Source organism: Hypomesus nipponensis, chromosome 19 (assembly GCF_054491055.1).
Source record: "Hypomesus nipponensis isolate SF chromosome 19, ASM5449105v1, whole genome shotgun sequence".
NCBI classification, from domain to species: domain Eukaryota; kingdom Metazoa; phylum Chordata; class Actinopteri; order Osmeriformes; family Osmeridae; genus Hypomesus; species Hypomesus nipponensis.
In genome coordinates this window covers 17,176,574-17,187,500 of record NC_140379.1, presented here as the reverse complement: position 1 = coordinate 17,187,500, position 10,927 = coordinate 17,176,574, and the positions used below count along the sequence as shown (strand labels likewise).

The window sequence follows — 10,927 nt, the reverse complement described above, 5'->3', positions numbered from 1 at the left end:
TCTTGAAAGCAATGTTTGCTGGAGGTTCACATTACTCGTGTGGGTGCATTAAGGCAAGAGGGGCTTTGACTCTTGTTATGAAGAGACTATTGAGGCCAAGTAGTTCCAGCCCTTCTCGCAGCTAGCGCGGCCGCGTCGGCAGGTGTACCAGGTGGGTGTTTGGAGTGCGCGGGTAGTAAAAGAACCCTCGACATCAGTCCCACTCCACCAACGGGGTACTTCACGAGGTATGCAAATGAGCCCATACATCGTGCGTGTATCCACCTCCGCCCCTCATTAGCATTTTAAGAAGTGGACCACTCAGTGGCATTGTTGCTCCTTCTGTCAACTCGGCACTGCTAGTTAAAGAAAGGCAGTTTAAGACTGGGTTAAATATTGACTCTGGCTTGGGCCCTTCATCAGTGGCCTTAATTAGTCTGCCTGTATTGCGAGCGAGGGCAATGCTGTGGAGAGGGGAAAGGCACGCCCGACTTAACACTCTCCCCCCACTGACGTTTCAAACACAACTCTCTCAACTAATTCCGTGTGGATTTGACATAATGAAACAAACTGGGAGGTGGAAAACACATACAGCATTACAAGTCTCGCCGCCTTAGTGCGTAGCCCCAAGCACCGACCAATTATGTGGTAATGAAATATTTACACAGGCAAACGGGGGAACACCAGAGGTGAAAGGGAGATAACAGGAGGCCGAGGAGCTTGTGTTCCGTGTCCCTCCTGTGGTTGCGTCAGCCTCTGGGATGAACAGGGCTAATCGCACCAGGCCTGCAGGGAGGGGGGGCGAGAGAACCACAGCTCCGGCCCGGCCCTGCAGACACACCGCTGTCCACACAGGGGCCCCTGTTCTGGGCCCAGGCTGGATGGAGAGGTGGTGGGGTGGAGGGGCTGGGTAGGGTAGGGTGGATGACAGGAAGTCCGCGCGGTGCTGAGTCAGACTGTCAGGGGTCTGCCCTGACCTGGGGGGTGCGATGACCCATCTGTCGCCTGTCCCCCTGCTCACAAAGAGCTCGTCACGGAGCTGCGTCGGGCCAGACGGAGATGTTTGTCGCCAGGAGACAAATGGCGTTTTGGTCATGTTCTTTGCTCCGAATTAAATTTCCACTCGCTGCATTAATCATCGCAAGTGCCGTTTGTCTGTACCCCCTTCCCCTCAGCCCAGCCTCTGAGGCAACACGGGTCCTTTTCCCCCTCCAGGCCCCGCCCTCCACACATCACACCACACCCTCCAGCCTTCACCCCTCTAACAATGCAGCTGGAGCCTCACTCCCAGCAGGGCCACAAGGCCACAGGCCATACTGCGATTGTCTGTCTGGCAGGTGACAAATGAGAGGCAGTGAGGTCTCTGTCACCTGTGTGGGCGTATGGGTTGACTTTGCTTTCCCCTGCCTCTCTGCCCCGTCTCTTTCCCCCCTAACTCTCTCCCTGGCCTCTCTCCCCTGCCTCTCCCCCGTGCCTCTGTCCTCCTTCCCCTGCCTCTTTACCCTCCCTCCCGCCCCCGCCTCCACCCACTGCCTCTCTCCCCTGCCTCTCTGGCCTCTCTGCCCTGCCTTTTCTGATCCGTCCCTACCTCAGCACCAAGACCAAATGGTCAGGGTCTGTGTAGCCTGGATCAGACTCAGTCCCTCGATTCATTTCCAGAGTCAGTCATCTCATTCTCATTTAGTACAGACGTAAGTAACCCTACCCAGGCCTATTCAGCTGGTCAATGCACTGCCGTTCAGAAGCAACAGCGATCCACATCAGGGCGCAATGTGCTGTAATGCATTCCCCAGATTCCCTGTTGATTTGAACGTGAGTCATAGATGCGCTGAAGGGGATTTCATTTTCTCACGTGTCTTAAGGCCCGATCAGCTTCACATTTCAGCCGTAAGTCGAGGTGGCATGACGGTTTGCAACAGAAACATTTGCCACGAGCGTGGAGTATTATCGGCGACATCCCCCCGGCTCTCCACCCATCCTCCAGGCTGGTGTGGCAGATAGCTCACCTTGCAGATAGCTGGGCTTCCCACGGGCCTAGCCCACATTAAGAAAAGGAGTGTAAACACTGATATTAGAATCCTGTGGGCGCTGTCAGCTGTGCACGTGTTGTAGGGGAGTGGGGTGGGAGGGAGGGAGGGAGGGAGGGAGGGAGGGAGGGAGGGAGGGAGGGAGGGAGGGAGGGAGGGAGGGAGGGAGGGAGGGAGGGAGGGAGGGAGGGAGCAGTGGAGGGAGGGAGGGAGCAGTGGAGGGAGGGAGGGAGGGAGGGAGGGAGGGAGGGAGGGAGGGAGGGAGGGAGGGAGGGAGGGAGGGAGGGAGGGAGGGAGGGAGGGAGGGAGGGAGCAGTGGAGGGAGGGAGGGAGCAGTGGAGGGAGGGAGGGAGCAGTGGAGGGAGGGAGGGAGGGAGGGAGGGAGGGAGGGAGGGAGGGAGGGAGGGAGGGAGGGAGGGAGGGAGGGAGGGAGGGAGGGAGGGAGGGAGGGAGGGAGAGACAGTGGATTAAAGGCTCGGTCAGGACTGGGGGCTGCTGAGTGCCAGGTGTGGTTTTTCCACAGACCTGCTTGTTCTCTCTCCCTCCCGTGAAAAGCCCCACGTGATCTGGACCTTCCTGGGACAGAGGGAGCTGGGATGAGGCCCTGTCTTTTGCTCGCGGGCCTCATCTGGGCCCGGCTACCTCACACACCAACCCTACTGGACAGCTCGTTTACCGTCCAGCACTCTGCAGTACAGAGTGGGTGCATTTCATGGACACCCGATGAATCCCTGTCAATGCACAGAGGCTGAAATGATGGGAACTGCATCTCAGCTCCTTGTGTGTAATGAGAAGCTGAGCAGACACATTCCTCTCCGGCCCCATCCTAATAATTACCATTGCCACTCTCCAAAATGGAGGGTTTGGTTGTTGACGCCGCTCTGGAAGGGGATGCTGGGAAAGGGAGCGCCAGGTAGGGCAGGTTCAGAGTTGCCCTTCCCGCGCTTCCAGATGGCTCATAGCCGACGCAGATGTCCCAGACGAGGGAAACAGCTGTTCTGCACCCCGGTGGCGTCCTGCTGCTATCGCCCCCTGCAGGCACAGCTTTTATACTGCAGCGTTAGGGGAAAACCCTGGCATCCATAAACCCACCAGGAGGCTAAGCTGTTAATTAGCCGCTTAGAGAGAAGGCCTATGGTTCACTATTAATTTGTTGGACTTCTTTCCTTGTTTTTTTTTGTCTTTCTTTTTTGGGGCTTGACATCATTTCCTGCCCCTTTCAGAGTCATTTGCAGGTTGGCGCACAAGTAGGGGCCCGGCTCATTAAGAAGGGGGAAATGTGTTTATCTGCCTGCGATTAGAAGTGCACATTATGTATGTATGGCCATGCTTATCCAAATATCCTTAATGAGAGAAAGCCAGGACGGCAGGGAAGGGCTCCGGTGGGCATAGGCCCAGGCTTGTTATCACCACGCAGGGCATTGATCTCCCCGCCAGCCGCCCTCCATCCCGCCCGCCCGCTCAGCCCCCCCCCCGAGAAGGAGAGTGACTCGCCCGTGAATTGTGTGGACGCATTGATCAGCTGATTGAGAGGCATCGTTTCGGGGGCCCCGGGGTGATTATTGAAGGAGGGATTACCCAAGTCGTGTCCTGTGCCGGTGTATGTGAGAATGTATTATAGGGCTTCTTGTCGCACACCCTTCGCCCGCCCGACCGTTGCCCCCCCCCCCCCCCCCCCCCGCTCCTCACACATACAAAGAAACACACGGCGGCAGCATACACAATCAACAGGGCCCAAATGACTGCCTGCCTGCATTGATTGCCTTCCCCCTGCAATTATGTGCCTATTGTTTACTTTCCAGCATCTTATGTATTCAAAAGGAATTCAATAATTATTGCTTTATTTAATGTTAACGCGAGGCGAGGAGGTGGGAGTACAGCCCCTGTAGTGGTATTGTCTTTGGGGCCCTCGGTGACCCCCCAACTCCCCCGCCCGGCCTCCCCTCCTCAACCGCTACGCGGGAGCCCTCTTAATGACCCTCTCCGTCTCCTCCCCTCACTCGCTGCCGCTCTCCGTGGCAGAGACAAATATTCAACTTGTTGTTTCTTCGTCTGTAGCATTTGATCACTGCTGCATATTGGCAGGAGCGAGAGAGGCTTTGCGTGCGCTGCGCCCTGAGACAAAGGAGAGCAGCCGGAGTATGGGGAGGGGGGGATTAGGAAAACAGGGGGGGGGGGGGGGGGTAGTGAAGGGGGGAGGACAGGAAACAGTAGGTATGCACTACGGGGTGGGTGCACGCAGTCCCGTCCCCCCGTCCCCCCCCCACCCAGCCACAGCGCAGTGTCTAGGCATGTCGCCGCTCGCAGTGGCTAATTTGAAGCAGCCGCTGAACTTGGCACCCAGCGTAGCTTCTGTGGTGGTGGTTTGCTGTCGCTGGAGCTGCAGGGAGGGAATCACAGGCCGCGCTGCGAGCACTCAGACCACTCGGCCTGGCCTGGGTACACTGCCACCACACACAGTGTTAACCTGCCTGCCTCCGTGCTTCCCTGCCTCCTCACCTGTCTGCCGGCCTTCAAGGGGAATTCCCCGAATCGACTTCACACGATCCCAGCCACTCTTGTACGTCACACAACCCCACCAGATACACACAACACACAGCCCCCCCCCCACACACACACACAAACACACGCACGCACAAACAAACACGTAAACACACGCGCTCACAAAAACATGTACACACACAACGCACAAACCCCGGGGCGAGCGGCGCCAGCTCACAGCTCGTTCACTTTTTCTTCGCACACACATGCACTTAGTATGAGATTTGAGACACTCGCTAGTGTTTTGTTTTCAATGAACGCAGTGTGTTTTTCAGCCCAACAGGCGCATCCCTTTGTCCCTTTTCACAGTGAAATACAATGACCTCATTGGCTGTAATCGCTGCCATGACATCACTGAGAGTGAATAACAAAGGTGCTACTTGACATGCTTCATCATTGCACCTTGTGCCTGGAACAAGCTCGTAATTTTGCCCTTCGGTCAATGGAGAAACATTGACTGCTCCAATGATATCAGAGGATATGATGTCCTCATTCATACTGTAAAGATCGCGGATCCGGTATGACAGTTACTAGAGGATGTGAGAGTGCGTTACAGGTCTACTTGAGTGCCGTGTCCCGTGTAGTAACTCTCCTGTCCCCAGTACTGGGCTCTCTCTCTCACACACACACACACACACCCGCGTGCACACCGCGTGTTGTGAAAGCGTGTGGCTAACCTTCTAAGTGCTGAGAATCACTGGGATAATTACAAAGCAATACACAGACAGTCACTCAGTGGCTCATCCACAGAGAGAATTTGGCAGCTCTCTCAGAATTGATAGCCATTTAAGCTCGTGGACAGTCATCTGTTTTAATGCATTAATTTTGTATTAACAGCACTGGCACATTTAATGGTGGAAATTGGGGCATGATCATAATGGTGTGTGTGTCCTCCAACATGTCTCCCCATCGCGTGTTTGTGTCTGTGCGTGTGCGTGTCTTTGGGTGTGTGTGCCTATGTGTTTGCGCATGTATTTTACTGCTCCATCGGGTGCAATTCTGTGGAATTACTGGCTTGTGTTGGCACTCTTCCTCTCTCGCAGCCTTTCCAGTAATACCCACCTTCGTTTCGCGTCGACCACTCTCCCTCAGCCTTCTCTGTTTTGTGTCGAGCGTGGATTTTTACCCGGCATTGAAGTGGATGGAAATGCAGATGTACGCAGCACTCTGGTGGGTGTTGTAACTGATACTGGCGCGCGTTGCCCACAGAGAGGCCAGGGGGCCACAGTGAAGTTGCCTGAGAGAGGATGGGTTGGCACCCATTCCGCCCCTGCCTCTCGTTTACCTGCACAGGCAGCAATAATGCCCTGTTCCAGCCCCCACAGAGTGGAGGCAGAAAAGGCCTGTCTAACAGAGGAGGAACACTCACACACTCACACTCGCACACGCGGACACACTTACCACATCACTCCACTCGGCGCTCCCGCACTCCCCTGCATGCACGGCTGCAGCTCCTGTCTCCTGTATGGCTGCTGGAACTTCCCAGTCAATTAAAGGGAATTGAAATGAAATTGAAGCCATGCGGCCTGTGAGGAGAGGGGCCCGGAGACTTCTCCCCAGCGCCGCTCGCTCCTCCGCCCTGCTCCCCAGCTCCCCTCCCCTGGGCCTGGGCCTCAGCCGGCTGTCCAGGGGCCCTGGCCCAGGGCATGCTCCTCTGCAGCGGCCAGGCTAGCTCCCTCCCAGCCTTCCCGACATGACTTTTTCATTAAGCCGGCGAATTCCTGCGCTCCAGTTGGAGGTGATTTATCAGCTAGGGGCTTCATTGCAGGATCATAGGAAACAGACACAGGCCTTGTCTGGTGCATTATTGTGTTTCACTTCCAAGGAGTGACTGTGTGTGTGTGTGTGTGTGTGTGTGCGTGTCTGTTTGCGTGTGAGTGTGAGCCCTGAGATAATGATCTCTTGCTCGTGGTCTCTCACGTGGATAATTCCGATGGAATTCAGTGTGAGAATCATCGTTTGAAGGTATCTGTGTGTCTGTCTGACTGTGTGCCTACTTTGTTCCCATGAGCCGAATGTTGTCCACTCTCTTGAGCTCTGTAGTCATAGAGTTCCCAACAGAACACAACTGGTCAAACTGGTAACATGGGAGGGTATATTTCATGAGGGTCCCTATGTTCCCTTAAGTCTCTATGCATCACTCCTCTAAGGAGATCCAGAGGGGAGTTGGTGGGTGGTGGTGTACAGGTGTGTGCGGCCTGAAGGACCAGGGAAGGCAGGTTTAGGCCTAGCTGGGTTTTAAACACAGTCCGCCCAGGCAGGTATTTAGTGATATATGGACTCTTCTGGGCCAGGCAATCTCAGGTTCACTCCTGTATAAATCCTGCCCTTTTTATGGGAAGCTGTAAAACTCCCAGGATTTTTTCCCTCCCCTCTCTACCTCAGGAGACCAGCTTTGAAGTTTAGGTCAGGTGTCGTCAGTTTTAGAATTTTTTTCTTCTGTCTTTTTTTTTTTCTTCTTTTTTTTTGAGGGGGGGGGGGGGTCAGTGAACTCGCTGTCTTCTTGTAGTTTTTTGGAGCCTCGAGCTATGAGTGGTAAGAGCTCATTCATTTCCCGTTTTAAAGCCATCTGCTCTGAGTAGAAACAGTGTGCCACTTCCAGCCCCGTAATCACTGGATGGATCTGCTGAGTAAATATGTCCGTCAGGTTTCACCCTACCTGAGCTCTCATGCAATAATGTGTGCACAGAAGGGGGAAACGTGGGGGGTGGAGAAGAAGGAAGGCGGGGGGGGGGGGGGGGGCTGAGCTCACCCAGCAGAATATCCAGCAGCACCTATTCAATGACATCATTGATGTCTTCAAACAAGGCGAGTAGAGAGCTGGGGTGAGAGAGAGAGAGAGAGAGAGAGAGAGAGAGAGAGAGAGAGAGAGAGAGAGAGAGAGAGAGAGAGAGAGAGAGAGAGAGAGAGAGAGAGAGAGAGAGAGAGAGAGAGAGAGAGAGAGAGAGAGAGAGAGAGAGAGAGAGAGAGAGAGAGAGAGAGAGAGAGAGAGAGAGAGAGAGAGAGAGAGAGAGAGAGAGAGAGAGAGAGAGAGAGAGAGAGAGAGAGAGAGAGAGAGAGAGAGAGAGCATTTTACAATCACCTAATAACTCTATTACACTGAGCTGTGGGGCTTACACAAAAAAGGAAAAAGCTCCCTTCCTGTTCCTGGAAGCGGTGTCCTAATGTACGTTTTAGGTGTAGAGGGAAGAAATATGAAACCAGGGAGAATGGAATACAATTGCCCAGAAAACCCCATAGCAATATTACAATATTACCACCAGAAAATTAAACATTAGGAGAAAAGGACGAGACCATTTCAGGGAACGTAATATTGTTAGGATTTTTTTTGGTGCTCAAGCTGTCAACACCTGAATTGGATGTAATGCGGTTAAAAATCTAATGTTTCTATTGCTTTTGCATTTCCCGGCCATCTAAACAGGTCGCCTCACTTAAGGGCAGGCCAGTTCAGGATCTTCTTAATGAATCAATTCCTGTTTTCTCCACCTTTGTCTGAGTGGGGTGGTGCTCTGTACTGATGAATACAGCCCTGCTTGGAGACAGATAGGCAGGTGGTGTACAGGAGAAACGAGCTGGAACTTTCCACATGACTCCCAGTGTTAGACACAGAGACAGTCTGCCATGGGGGATCATTTCCGAGACCTATTGTAACCTGTTCAATGCTGCATTAGGTTTCTACACATGGCAACAGTGGCAGTTGTCTTGATGACTAATGCATAAATGCATCTAATATTACTGTATATGTCTTCCTGTACAACGCAATTATTATATTGTCTCGCCTGTGTGTCTGGCTTTCAAAAAGCTCTACGTGCTGAAACACATTCATAGGAAAAGCCCTCCATTGTTGAGAAATCTCAATACTGACATATTGTGGGCATGTTTTTTTTTTTTAAGTAGACAATTAATGATGGACTGAACATGAATGTATTCAGAAAACATTATCTGATTGAGTTCCCATCTGGCAGTAGCTCCCAGCTTCATTCTCTCTCAGAGCCCTGCCTTTGACAGGACACTCCAGGAGATGTGTCCAGGACAATGGAGATTAGGGAGGGGGGGGGGGGAAGAGAGAACTTCTGATGATTGACATTGATTGCAGCCACAGAAATCCACAGCAAGAGTTCTGAAGTTGTGTATACAAGCAGCACATGACAGGCAGGACAAGGGTGGTCACACTGTGCCCAGGCCCCGTGCATTGTAAACATGCAGCAAGGATCAGTATGATACTTTGGGATAAGGGTCAATATCTCTCCAGAGGTCCCCAGCCCCAGCCATATTGTGTTGGCCTTGTGCCATTGATTGGGCCATGCAGGGGGTCATTAGAATAGAGTTGTGTAGTGTGAGGAGAGAGGTTGGTGGTGCTGTGTCATTATGGGGTGTGGGGGCATGTCGAGTCATTATACTTGGGGTAGTGTGGGGTAGGAGTGCCACTGGGGTTGAGGAAGTGAGGGGCAGACAGGTCAATGACGGGGCTCGCGTCCTGTCCACCGAAGGCTCCCCTGTCGTGGAATGTTCTGGGTTGTTTCAGAATGTGGTTTCAACCCCCGCCCCTCCCCCCTCCCCCCTCCGCCTTCTCCCGCCCCCCAAACTCCCGTTTCTCTCTCAGCGCGCCCTGGCTCTCCTCCGCGCTCGCTGCGATAGAGAGGATTTGACTCGACGTGATCAATATTTAGCATCCCATGCGTGAAACAGGCAGATGTTGGGAGTTTCCTTTTCAGAGACAGGAGGCTTGTGTTGAGTGAAAGGGATCAATGCTCCCTGCCGTATGTGAGGCTGTGGGCTGGCGGCCTCTGAGGGTTTGGCTGATGTGGGCTTCCCACCCGCCCCCAGACCCTCTGGGACCTGTCTGGCTCCCACCCCTGTCCTCTCCTGTCCTCGCACGCGCGCACACACACACACACGCCAGCCAGCCAGCCAGCCAGCCGTGGAGGCTGAGTCCAAACAGTACTTGTGGAAGAGGGTCGGCTGTTAAACAACATGGCTGTGATTGGGAATTGATTTGTTCATTTGCCAACTGTGTGAGTGAAAGTGAGTTGGTGGTGCCTGGCGAGCTGTCTTCCGTCAGTTAAACCTCTCTCTCTCTCTCTCTCCCTCCCTATACCTCTCGCTCTCTCTCTCTCTATCTCGCTCTCCCTCTCTCCCTCCCTCCCACAGCACCTCCAGCAGCATGAGAACGCGGTGGAGGGGGACGCCTGCTACTACCACTGCGTGCTGTGCAACTACTCCACCAAGGCCAAGCTCAACCTGATCCAGCACGTGCGCTCCATGAAGCACCAGCGCAGCGAGAGCCTGAGGAAGCTGCAGCGTCTGCAAAAGGGCCTCCCCGAGGAGGAGGAGGAGCTCAGCGCCATCTTCACCATCCGCAAGTGTCCCTCCGCAGACACCGGTAAGCAGAGGCTCCCCGTCGCCGTCGCCGTGTCGCGGCAACGCATGCCCCCCTCGGATGTTCTCTTTTGTTTGTTTGCCTCTCGCTATTTTCTCTCTCTTTTTCTCTCTCCACCTTTCTTTCTCTATCTCTTCCTGTCTCTCTCTCCCTCTCTCTCTCTCTCTCTCTCTCTCTCTCTCTCTCTCTCTCTCTCTCTCTCTCTCTCTCTCTCTCTGCTCACACACACTCAAAAAAAACCACCTGCTGCCTACCCAATACCCACCTGCCCTGCAGTCTCAGTGTAGCTGACTAAAGTGGGCCTTCTCTCTCCTCCTCTGATGCAGAACTGCTGCTAGGTTTATGATAATAGAGAACTAATCAAATATGAACAAACCCCCGGCAAGCAAACCACATGGATCAGGATGGGGGTGGTGTTAGCTTTTTGCGCTGTTATTAATCCAGGTCAAAACAAGGGAGTCGTAGTATCACCGTTAGGGGGATCAGGGATTGGGCTCTCAGAGCGTGTCTTATCATTCTGAGGACCCTAACACCTCTCAAAGCCAGTGAGTCACACACTGAATGATTACTCGTTTTATTTTCCGTGGTAAAGTCAAGATAAACCTCTTCTGGATCTGCATCCATCTTATCAAGTTTGTTCAAATTAATTTTTGGAGAACAGGATTATTCTCTCCCGCATACACATTGTGAAAGTGTGCCTTCTGAGAAACGGGCTTAGCAGAAAAGAGCTGACCAGTGTGGCTCTTGGATAGCGGTGACTGCAAGGCAACAGGGCTGTGCTGTTCAGCCATTAAGAACACATGGGGAGACGCCATTAATGCAACCGGGACCGAGAGCAACAACAACAGCAACAACAGCACCAGCTCGCTCCGGCGGCAACGCGGGCACCAGCGCGAGCGTAGAGACAGACACCAAGGCTGGTCGTTTGTTAGGGGCTGATTAAAAAGACTGTGCTGCGGTCAATTAACACTCGGGTCTCAGCACAGATTTGGTTTTCTAA

At 53.5% G+C, this 10,927-nt stretch overlaps 1 protein-coding gene across 1 annotated transcript in view; it reads left to right on the top strand.

The window, feature by feature from the left end:
* The window catches only part of zfhx3b (zinc finger homeobox 3b), a 102,773-nt gene that overhangs the window by 26,557 nt on the left and 65,289 nt on the right, over window positions 1-10,927 (top strand). Inside the window, exon 4 of the mRNA XM_084682115.1 lies at window positions 9,699-9,930. Coding sequence (XP_084538241.1) covers window positions 9,699-9,930 — 232 coding nt within the window. The remainder of the gene's footprint in view (window positions 1-9,698; window positions 9,931-10,927) is intronic.